General features: G+C 41.5%; 1 protein-coding gene across 4 annotated transcripts; it reads right to left on the bottom strand.

Moving 5' to 3' along the window:
- Nucleotides 1-6,210: 6,210 nt before the first annotated feature.
- Nucleotides 6,211-18,530, bottom strand: LOC113648742 (macrophage mannose receptor 1-like). Of its 4 annotated transcripts, none has more exons than XM_047803391.1 (6): nt 18,459-18,530; nt 17,165-17,203; nt 8,236-8,622; nt 7,557-7,901; nt 6,898-7,260; nt 6,211-6,803 (listed from the first exon to the last, which is right to left on the bottom strand). In XM_047803391.1, exons 2-6 carry the CDS (start codon nt 17,199-17,201, stop codon nt 6,790-6,792), a joined length of 1,146 nt encoding a protein of 381 aa, XP_047659347.1. In that variant the 5' UTR covers nt 17,202-17,203; nt 18,459-18,530; the 3' UTR covers nt 6,211-6,789. The 4 variants fall into 4 exon arrangements, with proteins under 4 accessions (XP_047659347.1, XP_047659346.1, XP_027011877.2 ...); XM_047803390.1 differs by having other exon boundaries at nt 8,236-8,625; nt 18,459-18,523; XM_027156076.2 differs by lacking the exon at nt 18,459-18,530 and adding an exon at nt 17,664-17,713 and having other exon boundaries at nt 8,236-8,625.
- Between the last annotated feature and the right edge of the window lie 940 nt (nt 18,531-19,470).

Raw genomic sequence — 19,470 nt, 5'->3', positions numbered from 1 at the left:
CTAGTAGAGGGAGCCGTGGCATTCAGTAGAGTCTCGGTCACTTCAGATGAGAGGCCTGCCTCTAGGAACTGGTCCACCTCGAAAGCCAGACCCAAAGCTTTCACATCTCAGGGCGGGGGTGTAGGATTGCCCCTCGTGCCTGAGAGAGGAGATCCTCCCTGACGGGAACCTCCCATTCAGGAGGGAGGCTAGGACCGTGAATTAACCCAAGAGGGCACACGAGGGGCAACTAGGAGAAGGTTGAAATGCTGTGGCACACTCTGGCTAGGACTTGCAGGAGTAGAGCTACCGGGGGGGAGGCGGACAGACTGAGCCTCAGCCACATCCATACCAAGGCATCCGGGCCCAAAGGGGCCGGATGAGAAAGGGAAAGCCACGGTGGACAGTGGGTTGACTCCTTGGAGGCGAACAGGTCCACTTCCGTCCGGCCAAAAATCTGCCAAATTCTCCCCACCTAGTGGGTGGGGGTGGAGACATCACTTCCTGGGCCTCAGCACCTGCCTCGACAGGAAGTCTGCCTTCCAATTTACATGCCCTGGAATGAAAATCACTCTAAGTGAAATGAACCTGGTCTCTGCCCAGAGCAGAATCTGCTGTGAAAAACTGAAAATGGGGCGCAAACGCAGACCGCCCTGATTGATATAGGGAACCACTGCAGTGCTGTCTGTCTTTATTAAGACATGGCAGTCCCTGAGGTGTGGAAGAAAGTGTTTCAATGCTAGAAACACAGCCCTCATCCCCAGGCTAAACTGCCATGAGAGATAGGGGCCCTCCCATAGATCCTGAGCAGGACGGCCATCCAAAGCCGCTCCCCAGCCCAAAAGTGAGGCACCCATTGAAAGAGTCCTGTGACGGTGACACACCCCTAGAGTGGGACCCAATGCCAGGAACCGGCGTCTTTTTCACATAAGAAGGGTACGAAGCCCATGGCGCGTAACCCTTATAACCCTGAAGGGATGTCTGTGAGGATGAAAGACCGCACCCCTAAACCAGAGCTGGAATGGCCTCATTTGAGGCAGGCCCAAAGGTATAACGTTGGCTGCTGCCAACATGAGGCCGAGCACTCACTCTCTCCTAGCCGAATAACTTTCACCACTGACAAGATGGTAGCCACCCGAGGGGGAGACAGATGTGACCACATTGTGGTGGAGTCCCAAACTACCCCAAGGTGGTTCTCTGAGAAGGAGAAAGCACACACTTTTCTTGGTTCAACCTAAGGCCTAGAGACCTCATATGGGCAAGCACAGCATCCAGGTTTTTCAGTAAACGGATGCCCTGGATACCCAACGGTGCCAGAGAAGCGTCCATGCTCTTTGTAAACGTGGTGAAAGGGCTAGGCCAAAAAGAAAAACACAATACTGGTATACTTCGCCCCCAAAAGTGAACCTGAGGAACTTCCTGTGCTCTGGCAGAATGCCTATGTGAAAATAAACACCCTCAAGGTCAATCATCACAAACCAGTCTTTGGACATGATCTGGGACACGATAACCTTGAGCGTGAGCATCCTGAAGCTGTAAGTCTCCAGAGTACTTTTTGGGAACAATCTTTTTCAAAATATTGGCTGTAAAGCAAGTCCCGCTCAAGGAGGGGAACATGCTCTATGGCCCCTTTCCTCAGGAGCAAGACAAGTTCCTCTTGGAGGAACACCGCCTGGTGCCTGCCAATGATCGTGGGCAAGACATCCTTGAAACACAGAGGGCGGGAGGAGAACTGGATCCTGTAGCCTTTTCTACAGTACCCAGGACCCACTGAGACACACATGGCAGAAGTTTCCATGCTGCCCGGTTGTCTGATAATGGTGTCAACCTCGCACAGACCTCCCAGGTGCCCTAAAACAGTGCACTGGCAGGTGCTAACCCAGGGAGATCCGTGCAAGGAAGAGGAGCAGGCATAGACCCTACTGCTCCCCAAAACGCCGAAGGCAGCGGGCAAGCAGTAGGGGGAGCCTTCCTGAATGGGCTATGCTGACCGGCCTCCCTAGTCTTTGATGGGGGGACCCGGGCAGCCACACTAAACCTACTTACTGCCCTGAGTGAACTAGGAGGGGGTTGGGTGCGGCTGGAAGGTGGCCCAGGCTGCTCGCCACTACGAGGGAGAAACTCCCTGAATGCTGCCGACTGTCATTTTACCTCTTGGTGCCTGTCGAGGACAGTACTCACTGCGTCACCGAACAAGCCTTGAGGTGACACCGGAGCATCCAGAAGAGAGACCTATCCTTATCTTTAATATCAGTTAAATTGAGCCACAGGTGCCTCTCGGTGGCAACCAGCGCAGACATTGCATGGCCTATGGAGTGGGCCGTTTGCTTTGTGGCACGGAGCGCAAAGTCAGTGGCTCGGTGGAGCTCAAATACCACCTGAGGTCCCAACCCCTGGCCACCTTCAAGCTCTGTCAGCAGGTCAGCCTGGTAGGCCTGCAAAACTGCCATGCCACCGCACCTGCTTGGCCTGCTGCCGTGTAGGCCTTACCCACAAGGGATGAAGTAGTCCTACAAGGCTTGGATGGAATGCAGGTTTTCTCCATGCGAGCGATGTAGGTGAGAGATAGCCCGTAAGCGTCTCTTCAACCCCAGGCATCGCCCCATAACCATGGCTTTCAAGCCCTATAATGGCTGAATAGTCAGACATGACCAAAGAAACCTCAGCATGGAGGTCTGGGGAAAATGGTAGATTGGCGTGTTTGCACACAGAGCTTCAGACACAACTTCCTCACAGAAGCGTTCCTATAGCATCAGCCCTGATGCAGCGTTGAGTTCCCTCGAAAGGGAAACACAATACTTTCAAAACACTTAAATTCTGACTCTGTTAACAGCTGAGACATAAGTTGAGTGACCTCCACTAGAGACATGTCATAGAGATGCAGTTTTTTGCTAATGTTTTCCTAAATTCAAAAAAATTAGAATGTGCTTTTGGCAAACTTTGAGAAAATCTCTCTATTGCTTTATTGACTGTTTGGACTTGTAAAACTGGAGATGGGCAAGGAGTATTTTATACCACTTCTATTCTACTTTGAACCCTTTTTTGTGCTCCACACACTTCAAGGGAATTTGGCTGATCAGTAAGGTCGCTATGAGACACATTATCTCCCTCTTGGTTAGAAAAGGAATGCAAGTCAGGATATATATTTTCTGACGTTGTTGACGTTTTCAAATATTTTTTTTCTGATGTCTTGCTGTGCCCTAACTTCTTAGTGATCAAGTCAAGTCAAGAAGCTTTTATTGTCATTTCAACCATATATAGCTGTTGCAGTACACAGTGAAATGAGACAACGTTTCTCCAGGATCAAGGTGCTACATAAAACAAAGACAGGGCTAAGGACATCTAAGTAGTCTTAGCCACATAAATTTCAACTGTGCAACCTGGTGCAGACAGTGCAGGACAAGACAAACAAGACAGTGCAAGACAAAAGACAGTGCAGGACAAAAAACAGTGCAGACATAAAGTTACAAGACAATACAAAAGGTACAAAAAATGCAATACACAAAAGACAATAAACAGTAACATAAACAGCACCGACCGACCAGTGTAAATACTGAATGTTCAAACAATATTTCGTGCAGTAACATTAGAATGAACACAGTTTCTTAGCAGCAAGTCCCTTGATAACATATAGAGTTGTGCAAAAACAGCAAATGACTGAAATATTGTATAGTATGTGCGTAATGGATGAGATATTGTACAGTATGTGCAAAAACAGCAGAAACGTGTGAAAAACAGTGTGTGTTTTGTGAGGGTCTATGCAGTATATACAGATGATGTGTGTGTATGTTGTGCTCAGTATAGTTCAGTTATTGAGAAGTCTGATAAATCTTACTAAGTCTTACTAAATCATTCATTTGCTCATCTAACATTGATTTGAATTCTCCACTAGTCCACAAAGGGGAAGGTAATCCACCATTTTTAGTAGTAAGGATTAGTCTTGCATTCATTTTAAACATTTTGATTGCTATGGGATTTCTCTTTTTAGACAATCTACTGTGAGTTTCTCTAAAGTAGGGAATAACCCATAACTTTTTCTGATTTCTAGAGGATAACACACAATTCTTCCCTGATGTATAGAGGATACACCAAAATTCTTCCCTTATCAACAGAGGATAAACCCAAATTCTTCCCTGATCAACAGAGGATAAACCAAACCAAAAAAATCTTCCCTGCCTAAATAGAGGATAACCCAAAATTCTTCCCTGATCAACAGCGGATACACCAAAATTTCTTCCCTACCTAAACAGAGGATAACTGAAAATTCGTCCCTGCCTAAACAGAGGATAAACCAAAATTGTAGTTAACCAAACCCTGCAGCTGTTTGTTAACTCTTCCCTGACAAAGCAGAGCATAACAACATGTATACTGGTCTGTAGGTTCTTTGGATAGAGTGACACTCACCAAATCAAAGCTGAGTTGGAACAAAATCTGGAGTCTGTAGATTGAAGTTTTGAAGAAGTTTAGTGAGATGCGAAGCTCTATCAGGGTCACGGCACCATCTGTTGTAAACTTTTTCCAGAGAAGACCAAGAGACTTGGATATCCTTGTATAGTAGTCTTTATTACAGATTCACAATGAAACGAGTCTGCAAGTCAGAGCGTACTAGCACGGGCGCTGCAGTCATCAAGTCTGACTTAAAGTTGTAATACATTGTAATTATACACATTTTTGGGGGCAGTCCCAACATATAGAGACAAAACACTCGGGTGACAATCAAAGCATGAAAGGATGTAAAAGCCCCCACACCAGATCCTGGAATTTCACTCTTAATCCCATTAACATAACAGTCTTTCTCAGACCTTGAATCAAATGGCCACCTTAAACAATGTGACAAATGGCACAAAGAGACAGATGATACCCTGAGATACCTTGCCCCTTTCCTTTAATATTAATGAGATACAGGAACCACAAGTCTAATGTAAAGTTTGAATTTAACTAGCATTGTAACTTGATTTGGCTTCTACATTATCCACAAAAATATGCTAGAACTAAAAGGAAATAAAACAATGACTCGCATGGAGAATTTGGATGGAGGATTGTGTTGATAACTTTGGGTCTGCACGTTTCATTACAAAGATTGATATGCTGAAAGGATACTGGCAAGTTCCACTTACCTCACAAGCTTCAGATATTTCAGCTTTTGTAATCCCAGATAACTTTTTGCAATATACACATAAATAAATCTATGATGGCTTTCAAATTATGGAACGCTCCAGCAACTTTCCAACGTCTCGTTAAAATTGTTTGACATGACGTGCCAAATTGCAACACATATCTCGATGATCTGGTGTTGTATTCGTTGAGTTGGAAAGAACTTATTTGTCTGATGAGAACCGTATTTGAACAACTGATGAAAGCAAACTTAACGGTTAATTTAGCAAAATGTGAATTTGGTATAGCATCTGTTACTTACCATGGAAAGGAGGTCGGCCAAGGCCAAGTACGACCGGTAGCGGCTAAAGTCATGGCCATAACAGATTTTCCGATTCTTATGACCCGTAGAGAGTTGTGAAGGTTTTTGGGTATGGCAGGCTATTATAGTAGCTTTGTAAGAATTTTTCGACTGTAGAGAGTCCTCTTACTTCACTACTTCGAAATCTTATGTGTGGTCTGCTCAGACTCAGGTGCTTTTGAGTCAGTTAAAACTTTGATGTTTAATGCATCTGTTTTAATGGCACCTGATTGTACAAAATCTTTTAAACTAAAAGTGGATGCAAGCTCCGTGGGTGCTGGTGCTGTTCTTATTCATGAGGATAAGAATGGAATCGAACATCCAATTAGTTTTTAGAGAGTCTGACTCCTAACCCGAAGGTTGTGGGTTCGAGTCTCGGACTGGCCACGATTGAGGTGCCCTTGAGCAAGGCACCGAATCCCCCCCAACTGCTCCCCGGGCACCGCAGCATAAATGGCTGCCCACTGCTCCGGGTGTGTGTTCATGGTGTGTGTGTGTTCACTTCTGTTCACACAAACAATGGAAAACCAAGGTAATGCAAGGAAAACACTGACAATACATTGCATTAAACAATAGCTCAAGGTTTCCTCTGGTGGGCTGGAAGGGAAATGCAGGTATTGCTGTAACAATGGGGCTTCTTCACAAAATCTACACTTCTGTTTAATGAAATTGGTTTTAGTTTGATGACAAATTTAAACCTTATCCTAACTTTTAGCCTTGCATGTTTGTGATGTATGTTTGTGATGTGGAACACAAAACACAGAGATACACTAAAACACAAACTTGAAATGTACTTTTATTTGATAGGAAACTGGCAGCAGTCATTACGATCCATATCCTTACACATTAAAGAAACAAGTGCTCAGAAATCCCAGGTATAGAAACCATCAACATGTCATTATGCAGACATGCTGATAACAAACTGAAAGAACAAAGAACTGCCAATATATATATAATGAAAACAATAACATAAAGAATAATGATGATTTTAACATAACTGTTTACATGGCTTGGTGTTCTAAACTTCCTGCACAGGTGTAAATGAGCTGAATATGATGTAGTTCTTTATTCTTACAAAGCAGACAAAAATCAATTAAATGTGCAAACCAACACACTGTAGTTTAAACATCAGGTTAATAGATTTCACCTACATTACCAAGAAATCCCTTTATTAATAAGAACAGTCAATCATAATAATAATAATAATAATAATAATAATAATAATAATAATAATAATAATAATAATAATAATAATAATAATAATAATGTGTAGAAGAGTATAAATAAGACATTACTGTAGATCAGCTGATGCTGGACACAGATGATGGACCACAGCTTGTCTTCAGTCTTCATGTTTAATAAAACAAATCTTTAAACGAAAACCAAAAAAAAAAAAAAACTATTTTAAATGCAATATTAAAAAAGCGCAGTAAACACAACCATACAAAAACACTGTGACTAACCATCATAGGTAGAGCAGATGAAGTTGAGCTTCCGGCTCTCAGGCAGCTCGATCCACTTCTGCTCTCCTCCAGACTGCACTGCTCCGCTTTTCTTCTCATGACTACAGTCTTCATTCCAGGTCCCATTCCCTGGTGCCCAGCACTGATAGCAGATTATTGATCCAACAACCCAGAACCAGACACGCTGGGCGCAGTCGTGACGCAGGCCGAGCCACACGTGTTCAGTGGAGGCGTTTTGAGTCACTTCCTTCACCCAGAGCTGCATCTCCTCGGTGCGCACTGACACCAGGTCATGATGATGGTTCCTGCAGTATGTCAGAGCTTCCCACCAGGTCAGATTCTCCTTAATCAAGATCAGTTTATCTGGATAAAAGAGGCAGCATTCAATAAAAGCTAAAGTGAACATTTACAACACAATAGTTTTTCATCTTTTATTTAGCCGAAGATTTAAACAGAAATCTGGATATAATATTCTGAAAATATTGTTAATATAAATATTTTTTTCTGCAAATTTTATAAAAAAGTTTAATTATCTCTCTCATATCCATTTGTGATTGTATTTATAAAACAAAGTGTATTGTATACAGTTCATGATAATACAAAACAGCATCAGGAATCTTTAATAAATTAAAAAATTGAAATCACATCATTTAACTCACTCTCATGGCAGATGAACGGGAGTTTTTCTGTGCAGTTCACATCAGTCCAGTAACGTTGCTCAGACTCAGACACTGCAGCACAGATCAAACTTCTACTGGGTTTGTCAGATCTCCAGTATCTGAATGTGGAGTTACTCTGAACTGACCAATTCCAGGAGTCATTAAACAGACCGATCCAAACATCTGAACTGACTGAAACATTAACCACACTCCAGATCTCGTCATTCTCAGTTTGGTTCCTCACACTGACCAGGTCGGTGTATTTCTCTCTGCAGTAGGTCTGAGCATCATACCAGCTCTTTTTATCACTAATATATACATATTTGTTAGTATTTGTGTTTTTTTCTGGAAAAAAAAATAAAAACATCCAAACATGCAGTTAACACAATTAATAACTCACTTAATTAATCAATTAATCAATCAATTAATTAGCAGGTTGATTGATTAATTAACTAATAACTCAATTAATTAATCAATCAATCGATTAATTAGTTAATCGATTGATTAATTAATACATTGGATTTTTGCCTTTCATGCCAATAAAGGAACTTTACCCAAAAAGTGACTAATAACAAAAATCAATAAATATAACTAATACAATTAGATCCTCCATTTTAGATTTAGATTTTCATTACTGTAACATTATTAAATATAGTTAATTTTTATTAACGTCTCTTACCTTCATAACATACAAAAGGTTTCAATATTTCACATGGGAAATCATTCCATAATTTAGGGTCCTTAAAATATCCCACACAGTACTCAACTCCCCATTTGTTATTTGGTTCTCCACTACTCCAGTTTGTGTAAGTGACTCCGTCTCTGTAGAAAGTTTGGTCTTCCAGAGACCACAGCCATCTCCCAGGTCCTGCTCTCTGTAGACCAATCCAAGCTTTCTTTGTATTTTCCTTCATCAGTGTCTGATTCAGCTTCTTCATCTCTCTCATGTTGCTGATGGTTGCCAGATCAGTGTATTTCTCTCTGCAGTAAGTCTGAGCTTCAGTCCAGGTTTTATTCTCATTCACAAAGTGATAGTGATGAGGAATATATGCTCCTATACCACATACTACTGTGAAAAACATAAAGAGACGTGTTATTGCATGATGCTATGATAAGATTTTAATATGTTATCTCTTATTTTAAAAAATCAGTTTTTAATTTCAAAATCAGTTTTAGATTATTTTTATTACCTGGAATAACAGACCAACCCTTCACATTATTATAGTCTCATGGTTTTAAGGTTCTTAAATTTGCTATGTAAAATATGCCAGGTAAAAGTTCTACCATGAAACATTGTACACTTAATAAACAAAAGTGGCTTTTTAAATCTGTTTTTTGTTGTTGTTGTTGTTGTTTTGTTTTATTTTCACTATGTAATTTTTCTATTTTGTGGAATCAGAAACAGAAAATAAAGCATGACAAAATGTATTATAATATAACATTAGCTAAGCAGCTAGAAATGAATTCAAGTTGTTCAACATCAACATGATCATTTAATCCATGAAAACTGGCTAAATGTTTCTTGTGAGATTCTTTATTTTGTTTGTAATCAGATCATCAAATGTCTCTTTATACTTTATAATAAAACACTTGTGTCTCTGTTTATGTTTCATTCAGCTTGGAATCACCCTAAGTGATGCTGTTATTAGAAAGATTACAGTCTGCTTTTTGTAGATTTATGTGAAATATTCACTGGTGTAGTCTAGTTTTTTGTAGTGAGTATACTGTGATTCCCCCCCCCAGCCTCATACGCACCCATCCTAGAGCGACACCCCATAGGCACCACCACACTCACTAACGCATAAAATATGCATCTACATGTAATTTAGAGCATTATTAAAGACTGCTTATGTGTTATCAACATTCCAATTTATTATAAGTAACAAAAGACAGTCATCTGATAAAGGTATAAAGCTCTTAAAGGTATAAAGTTCACCCAAAAATGAAAATTGTGTTATTTCCTCACCCTCAATTTGTTCCAAAGTGTATGAGTTTCTTTCTTCTGTTTAACACAAAAGATGATATTTTGAAAATTACACAATTTTCATTTTTGGGTGAACTTTATACCTTTAAGAGCTACATTTAGCCTTAAATGTTATATGAATATGGGACCTGGAGCACAGGTTTTATCAGCTGTCAATTTTCAATGTACATTTAAGAGTGAACGATAAACATTTGTTCAGTTTTATCACCAACACTCTTTCATCGCAAAATATTATGAACTGAATGAACTGGGGTCTCATTTATAAAACTGTGCGTAGGATCCCTACTAAAAGTTTACGTACGCCCAAAAGCCAAAAATGGCGTACGCCAAAAAAAAAATTCCGATTTATAAAACCGTGCGTACGCACACCTGTAAGCAATGTTCCCTTTATAAATCACAGATCACCCGCAGATGTGCGTATGTGGCCTCAAATCCCGTCCTGTACACGCCCATTTTTAACCATAAATAGTCAATGCAAATCACTGCGCGGGCACGAGAGTGGACCTCGTTATAATGAGTTTCTTCTGCGCTCTGTGTGTTTAAAAATGGGTTGAGGAGCCAGCGTCTCAGGGGTAGCCACTGTCGCCTGCAGGTTATAATTATATTAAAAGCAACATTGTTATAATTATATTAAAAACAAAATTGTTACATTTTCTACTTTTTAATATTGTTAAACTCACCAAGAAGACAGCCATCACCTAGCTGCTGCACCTGCATTTAGTCTGTTCCCTACACTGTTATGTGTCAAGATAAAGGAATCATGTGTTGAACCAGGCCAGCGTGCCACAATGTTTGTGAGGGTCATGTTGGAGTCACATATGATTTGCACATTAATAGAATGCACATGCTATCTGATAACATAAGCAAGTTAATTTGCAGATGGTGCCCGTATAGCAACATGAGCGCAGTCAATTGCGCCGATTACATTTGGGAACCCAGACGTTGCTGCAAAATTTCATTTTAATTTCGGCCTGTTCTCGCACAGTGTAGGGGAACCTGATGTACTGACTGCCCATATTAAGTATACCATTCAAAACGACAGATATTATGGCACTCAGGGACGGCTGTGATATACCAGACCTATAGCGTGAGATGATAGATTCCAATAGAATTATTTCATATACAAAAAGGTTTTTGACACAAAGTTGAGGATTACTTATAGTTTTTTTTTATATAAATAATTTACCTGTCTGCCAATTCCCGCTGGAAACAGCCGGTTGGCAAGAACCCCAGAGTGGTGAGGACTTGTATTTAGACTGGGATGGCATGGTTCCGGTGTGTTGCCCTCTCTAATACTGGACCCAATTCAACACATATATCTAAGAGCATAGCTCTAGGGAATCTAAATCGGCTTATTAGCCAGTCATCATCATGGGCCAGGAAATCATCATGGTCCCTGAAAAGTCGTTCTCTTCTTATCCTGCCATTGGCGTAATCCTCCAACAGTGCCAGCAGTGCCATCATGAAGCATTACATACCCGGGTCACCGGAAGATTTATATGTTTCTAGCAATTAGACTGATCGTTAACACCTTGACAAAATCATAGAATTAAATTGTGCACAACAAAAAAAATTTAGCACAACATGGACATGTCATATATCAAAACACACGATGAAGGGAACTTGCCACGTGCAAGCACATTCACATTTTCTTTAGGAAATGTACCATTCTAGTTATTATTATTCTGCATCTTCTTCCGGACACTTTTTCGGCACGTAACTTGTCCCGCAGCTTTTGTCCTAGACCCATAAATGAGGTGTCAAATCGACCGGCTCATTGAGGAGAGGTGTGCTATCTATTTTGTAAGCGATCAGAATTCCAGAATTCCCAGTATGGAAGTTCAAAGGGGTGTTTTTTCCCCATAGACTTGAATGGGGAATCTCTCTGTAGATGTGCTAACATCCAAAAGAGGGCAGCAGACACCAGTGAATCTGTGTAAAGGTCTTTAATTAAAGCTTGTTGCTATATTTCACAGTGAGCTTCAGTTTCATTTCATATATATATGCGCATATATATATGTTTTTATAAGCGATCCGACCAACGATGTTCGCACAGCGGACGAAAAAGCGGGCAAAAAAGTCCCATAGAAATGAATGGGAAATTCCTAAAATTCATGCTAAATCAAAAAAATTTACCACAACATGGACATGTCATATATCAAAACACTCAGCAAGATGAGGGGAACTGACGTCACGTGTAGCCCCGCCCCCAAAATTAGCGAAATCAAAAATTTAGCACAACATGGACATGTGACATTTCAAAACACTCAGCACGATGAGGGGAACTTGCCACGTGCAAGTACATTCACATTTTCTTTGGGAAATGTGCTGTTCTAGTTCTTCTTCTTCTTCCGGACACTTTTTCGGCGCGTAACTTGTCCCGCAGCTTTTGTCCTAGACCCATAAATGAGGCAAATCGTCAAATCGACCAGCTCATTGAGGAGAGGTGTGTTATGTGTTTTATAAGTGATCCAACCAACGATGTTCGCACAGCGGACGAAAGAGCAGCCAAAAAAGTCCCATAGAAATGAATGGGAAATTCCTACAATTCAAGCGAAATCAAAAAAACGACGAGGGGAACTTGCCACTTGCAAGCACATTCACATTTTCTTTAAGAAATGTACCGTTCTAGTTATTATTATTATTTTATTTTTAATACATTTTGAATTATGTTTGGACTTTTTCTAGATGTATATAGCCTAAAACAATCGGCACAAATAACACTGTTGGATTTAATCTTCATGATAATGTGGATATAACGCATGAAATGGAGTGAAAATTAAATGTCATTAATTCTTATAATCGTTCTTCTCACATGAATTTTCTACAATCTAACTTCAGTTCACGACCTCACCATCTGTGTCGCCAATTCCCTTTGTCTCCAGAATGTGCGTACGCACGTCTCAAAGTTTGCTTAAAGGTGCGCACATTTTCCCGTCAAGTTTGTTTTTTATAGATCACAACCTTTGCGCAAAAACTGGCATATGCACGTTTCCAGCCCCGTTTTGTGCGTACGCACGCTTTATAAATGAGACCCCTGGTAGTTTACAAAGCTTTCCAAATACATTTGAACTCGGTCTGCGGGTGAAATGTCACCCGAAGCTGCTGTAGCTTTACTCGCAGGTTTCCGAAAACACTCAGAGTGTAGTTTGAGTCTACTTTCGTTTCATATCTTCTTTTACATTAGTTAGTTAATTTCAAATTTGCGCCAAAAAAGACCCCCATGCAACTCATTTTCCTTCTTGGTAGGTGACGTCAGATCAGGTGACGGAAGCCCCAATGGTCCAAAAACGTTAGTGATTCGCAATCGCAACCACAGTCTGTGTTCGCAACACAGACGGGGTGAATTTATGAATGAAAGTTTTGTCACAAAATGATATTGTTACGTATCCTCTCGCTTTTTAAGTGGGTATACGTAAATCCTTGGCCTTTCCTAGTGGGTATACGGCGTATACCTGCGTATCACGTAGACTACACCACTGGAAATATTCATGAGCTCAGGTGCATATTAAGTATATTAAGTTAAATATACTGTATGTTAGAAAGCTTCCTTGAAAATACAGTAGACCTCATGATTAGGATCTCACAGAACACAACAAGGTTTGTTAAGCTCACAGCTAATGTCATGTTCCTGTTTGGAGTTTTATTTAAGTATGACAAATAGTGACCATGCACTGTGTTGTAAAAGCAGGACATGGCTTTTAAAATGGCTTCAGATAAATATAGTCTGATGCCTGTGTTTGTGGTAAGACGGAAGTATCGGGCTTTCACCACCAGTGCATCAGCAGATTTTTCATCCACTTTTAAGCTGCACAATACTTCAGCATTGATGGCTTCATTTGTTGAAACTAAAGAGTAAATACAAGAATTGGCATCAAAATAAAGTCATTTATAGCCCCACATTCACAGAGACTGTATTTTTCTTTTAAATGACACACACACACACACACAAACACACACACCCACACTAGAGGCTGACATTTTTTCAGGATTCCCGCGGGTCACGGGAATCCCATGGGATGGGAAACAAAATCACTATTAAATCACGTGACTGGAACGGGACAGGAAAAAATGTCAGTGGAAGTGGGCGGGACCGGGAATACACAAATATACCTTTGATCGGGGGTGGTTCTAGGATTTCAACTTTAGGGGTTTTACCCACCCCCTCCTTGAACCACCTCCACAACCTTATTGTGATGGAGGGGATTGCGTGCCTGAATGATCCTAGGAGCTATGTTGTCTGGGGATTTCTGCCCCTGGTAGGGTCTCCCAAGGCATACAGGTCCTGGGTGACGGGCCAGACAAAGAGTGGTTAAAGTACCTCTTATGAGAAATTCAATAACAAGGTCTGTGACGCCACCCAGTATGGCGCAACCGGGGCCCCACCCTGGAGCCAGGCTCGGGGTTGCGGCTCACATTTGAGTGCCTGGTGGCCAGGTCTTACCCCACGGGGCCTGGCTGAACTCAGCCCGAAGGAGCGACATGGGGCAGATCTCCAGTGGGCCCACCACCTGTAGGAGGAACCGCAAAGGGCCGTTGCATTGTGGATTGTGTGGCAGTCGTAGGCGGGGGCTTCAGTGACCCAATCCCCGGACACAAAATCTGGCTCTAGGGACATGGAATGTCACTTCGCTGAGAGGGAAGGAGCCTGAGCTGGTGCGGGAAGTTGAGAGATACTCACCTCCATGCACAGATTGGGCTCTGGAACCCAACTCCTCGAGAGAGGCTGGATTCTTTACTACTCTGGAGTTGTCCGCGATGAGAGGCGGCAGGATAGTGTGGGCTTGCTCATAGCCCCCCAGCTCAGCCACCATGTGTTGGAGTTCACCCCGGTGAACAAGAGGGTCGTTTCCCTGCACCTTTGGGTTGGGAATAGGTCTCTCACTGTTATTTGCACTTACGGGCCAAATGTCAGTGTAGAGTACCCGACCTTCTTGCCATCTCTGGGAGGGGTGCTGGAAAGTGCTCCGACAGGGAACTCCATCGTTCTACTGGGGGACTTCAACGCTCACGTGGACAGCAACAGTGACACCTGGAGGGGCGTGATTGGGAGGAACGGCGGCCCCAACCTGAACCCGAGTGGGGTTCTGTTATTGGACTTAGTCATAGTTTGTCCATAACGAACACCATGTTCAAGCATAAGGGTGTCCATCAGTACACGTGGCACCAGGACACCCTAGTTCGGCGATCGATGATCGACTTTGTGGTTGTTTCATCTGACCTCCGGCCGTATGTCTTCGACACTCGGGTAAAGAGAGGGACGGCGCTGTCAACTGATCACCACCTGGTGGTGAGTTGGATCCGATGGCAGGGGAGGAAGTTGGACATATTTGGCAGACCCAAACGTACTGTGAGGGTCTGCTGGGAACATTTGGCAGAGTCTCCTGTCAAAGAAATCTTCAACTCCCACCTCTGGCAGAGCTTCAACCAGATCCCAAGGGAGGTTGGAGACATTGAGTCCAAGTCGGAACTGTGGTCGTAAAGTTTCCGGTGCCTGTCGTGGCGGCAATCCCTGAACCCGGTGGTGGGCCCCAGATGTAAGGGATGCCGTCAAGCTGATCCTATCAAGCCTGGTTGGCTCAGGGGACTCCGGAGGCAGCTGATAGGTCCTGGAGGACCAAGCAAGCTTCAGCCCAGGTGGTGCAGAGGGAAAAACTCGGGTCTGGGAGGAGTTCTGTGAGGCCATGAAGAAGGACTATCGGTCAGCCTTGAAGAAATTCTGGCAAACCGTCTGGTGCCTCAGGAGAGGGAAGCAGTGTCCTGTGCACACTGTTTACAGTGGGCGTGGGAATCTGCTGACTTGCTGAATCTGAGGAGAACCTCAACCCCACCGACATGTCTTCCACTGAGGAAGCAGAGGCCAAGGGCTCAGTTGTGGACTCGTCGATCCCCCAAGTTGAGGTCACTGAGGTAGTTGAGAAGCTCCTCAGTGGCAAGGCACCGGGGTGGATGAGATCTGCCTTGAGTACCTCAAGTCTCTGGATGTTGTGGGGCTGTCTTAGTTGACACGTCTCTGCAACATTGCGTGGTGATTGGGGACAGTGCCTCTGGACTCGAGACTTGGGTGGCATTCGACTGTGTCCCTCGTGGTGACCTGTGGGGGGTGCTCTGGGAGTATGGGGTCTGGGGCAATCTGCTAAGGGCTGTCCGGTCCCTATATATGTTTCCTCCGCAGGGTGGCTGGGCGTTCCCTTAGAGATAGGGCGAGCAGCTCGGTCACTCGGGAGGAGCTCAGAGTAGAGCCGCTGCTCCTCCACATTGGGAGGAGTCAGCTGAGGTGGCTTGGGCATCTGTTCCGGATGCCTCCTGGACGCCTCCCTGGAGAGGTGTTCCGGGCATGTCCAACCAGGAGGATGCCCAAAGGAAGACCTAGGACACGCTGGAGAGACTATGTCACTGGCCTGGGAACGCCTTGGAATTCCCCCGGAAGAGCTGGAGGAAAGTGTCTGGAGAGAGGGAAGTCTGGGCATCCCTGCTTAGACTTAGCACCACGACCCGGCCCCGGATAGGCGGTAGAAAATGGATGGATGGATGGGTTTTAGCCCTCAGTGAGAATTTAAAACAAGAAGAGTTTTATATAATATATTATATGACTACATAGTACATAGTAGTCATATAAAAAAAAAGTTATGGTATTATTTAAAATGGCAAAAGTGGACACCAAAATTTTATGGAGGATGTAATGATGCCAGTCTTGAATCAAATGAGTTCATGTATGTGTGCATTCTCTACAAACAGTGTGTCCAATGAATGCAATCATTAATAAAAAAATATTCACAAGACAAAAACCAAATCAATAAATGTTGTTTTTATTTAGTATTGAATGGATTGTTTGCATTAATATTTTGTTTGTTCTATCAACTCTGGTAATAAGAAAAGTGAAATTTCACTGCTTTTGGTTACCGTCTTTGTGGCTTTCCGCCTATTAACGTTATAGATAAATGCCTTCAGCTCTGACTGCACATGACAGCTGATGACGCACTTTTGAAAGACTACAATGCACATGCGTAAAAGCAAAGTGAAAAATTTGCTCTTGGATCAAACTGATAAATAATTTATTTAATAATGTCCTGCATTTTAACGTAATTTTTATTTTTTATTTTTGAAAGAAAAAATAATACTTATAGTTTTAGGGTGGCTGAGATCACAGACAGGGGGTCTTAAAAAAGGTCCCCTGGTTTTGATATAAATAAAAATATAATCTGTTTGCTTTGGTATGGCTGGTTAAATGAATGACGTGCTCTATACACCCGTACCAGTTGGTGGCAGTAATGTATGCCAACCACCAATAATATAAGAGAAGGTGTCTTCCCCATGCACTGTCTAGAAGCTGCGAAAATTAAAAATGGATTCGGACCCGAAACTCACACTGCAACGACTACTCTGTGGAAAAAAAATGACTCTGTCTGGTTCACTTCTTGAGGCTGACATTTTTTCGGCATTCCCGCGGGTCACGGGAGTGGGAGGGAATGGGAGTCACTCTTCTCTGATTGGGATGGGATGGGATTTTCCCCAGTATTTTTTTTGGGAGTGGGACTGGAGAAGTTTGAAAATCCACTCCCGTGTAAACCCTCTAACACACACACCCACACACACACAGAGAGTACACTGTGTACACACTGACCTGAGAAGAGCAGAGTCACTGAAACGAGGCGAACCATATCTGTAAAGAAATTGTCAAAAAAACATTTGGGTAGTTGACAAATGACCAAGAAAAAGTTTTTTTTTGGAAAGAATAACTTTTTAAGAAAAAATACATATATCTGTGGAGTATGAAAACTGCAGTTTCAGAAAATAGTACTGGTCACTCATTTTGTCAATGACTTCACATATTTTTTTCACTTTTTCACTCAACAATACTGTAAATGTGTCCTATGGTGTGACATTAAAAGTACTAAGAAATTATATTAAATAACATAAAATAAATACTTGAGACAGAATTGTTCACATTATTAAAACATTATTTTCTTAAAGTGATATTTATTTTCCATGAAAGTATTAATTAGAATCATTTTCACCATGAATAGATGAATGGTGTCACACCAAAGGACAAAAAAACTTAACAACTTCAGTGGTCTTAAAACATAGTTAAATATTTAAACAATTCTGAGAGAAATACTTACCATGTGCACTTCTCATGGCCTTCATAGGGGTCTTCAGTCACATGACCCTGAGTGGGGTCTTTCAATTAAATGTAGTTGTCCATGATATTGCCCAAATTAAAATTAGGTTTTTGCATAACACCAAAGGACATTTTTTTTTTTGTGACAAATTTTATGAAATTCCTACACTTTTAGAAATGTATGTATATGAACACTTAGTGAAATAGACACTTGCACAATTATGCCAGGAGTGTTCATTAAGATTTTTAAACATTATTTTCTTTATTTATAGAATGTAATATTTATGAAATAATGTTGTCTACCGTCACACCATAGGACAATTTTGAGATTTGGCTCAAAGTTCTAAAAAAAACTAACAATAACTTGGGTATTAAAACAACAAATTCATATAAAACAAGAAAATGTTTAACCATTTACAGTATTCTAAATTATGAAAATGTGAAATAAATTATGTTTTATCTCCTGTGACAGTGAAAAAGCCATGTCACGTCAACTACCCATTTACAACATTACATCTTATGAATTAACAATCGGACTCTATGTTCTGTTATCAGTTATATTACTGTAGTAAAGTTATTAATTCACCAGCTTCTCTCTCTCTCTCTCTCTCTCTCTCTCTCTCTCTCTCTCTCTCTCTCTCTCTCTCTCTCACACACTCTCTCTCATATATATATATAAAACTATATATATATATATATATATATATATATATATATATATATATATATATATATATATATATAATCTTACACATAAATAAAACAATTGAATACATAAATAGATAGATATCCGTACCTCATGTATGTCATGTACTCCACACAGGGTGTGTGTTACGAGTGTTCTTCTGTTCTTCGCCCTCACTTTGTGTACCTGAACCTAACAAACCTCTTATTATACAGTATTACTGTCCTCTTTCAATCCAACCCATCACTTTACATAATCCCTTAGATATAGATGTTATCTCAGTATCTGCTGTTCCTCAGAGTTTTGCTGTTGTAGTGACATTTATGTGATATAGTTTTTGGAACATATTTGAATGACAGATATACCTGTGTTCATAGTTACAGAATAAATGTTGCTGGGTTTTTCCCTGAAATTGGATAAACAAAAAGGTGAACAGAAAGAGTTGAATTTAAAGGATGGAGAATGTGAACATAGTTCTAATTCTTATTATATTTGCTTGAACTACCCAAAGTTTTGTTTTTCTTCATTACCTTAGTTTTTTTAGACAATTAAATTCTAAATGCTAAGCATTCTACAGCTTTTAACCTACATGCACCAAACACAGGCAAGTTCATCATGGTCTGAATTAAGGTGCTTTTAATTTGGTAAGTGATAGGAATTCTGGTTTTCCTGGTACAGAAGCTCAAAAAGGCCTAAATTCATCTAGAATTCCATTCAAAATGTAAAAAGGTTTTATATCTCATTATGATTTCATTTCAGGCTATTTTCACCAAATTCAGGCAACTCCTTTGGTCTATTTTAATTAAGATGTATTTTTGAATCGATCGCAGAGGTCAAGTTTAGAGAATACTCTGGACTGTTGCAGGCGTTGAAAGGCTAACTTTATCGGGGAAAGGGGGTGGCGGTTGTTCACCGTTACAGTGTTTAAGCCCCTGTAGTCTATACAGGGGTACAGACTCCCATCCTTGTTTTTAACAAAGAAGAACCCTGCCTCTGCTGGTAATGTGGACAGGTGGATATGTCACAAGGACAAAGCCTCTTCGACATATTGATCCATGGCCGTATGCTCCAGTGGAAAAAGGGAAAAGATCTGCCCCTGGCGGGAGCTGCGCCTGGGACCAGG

The sequence above is a fragment of the Tachysurus fulvidraco genome, chromosome 18 (assembly GCF_022655615.1).
Source record: "Tachysurus fulvidraco isolate hzauxx_2018 chromosome 18, HZAU_PFXX_2.0, whole genome shotgun sequence".
NCBI lineage: Eukaryota > Metazoa > Chordata > Actinopteri > Siluriformes > Bagridae > Tachysurus > Tachysurus fulvidraco.
This window is presented reverse-complemented; position numbering and strand designations above follow the sequence as displayed.

Coding starts and splice junctions, on each gene's coding strand:
- LOC113648742 (XM_027156076.2), bottom strand. CDS start 17,688: ATGAAGGCCATGAGAAGTGCACATG. Junction 7,902..8,235: donor ACCTTTTGTATGTTATGAAG/GTAAGAGACGTT, acceptor TTTTTTTTCCAG/AAAAAAACACAAATACTAAC. Junction 7,261..7,556: donor CCCGTTCATCTGCCATGAGA/GTGAGTTAAATG, acceptor TCTTTTATCCAG/ATAAACTGATCTTGATTAAG.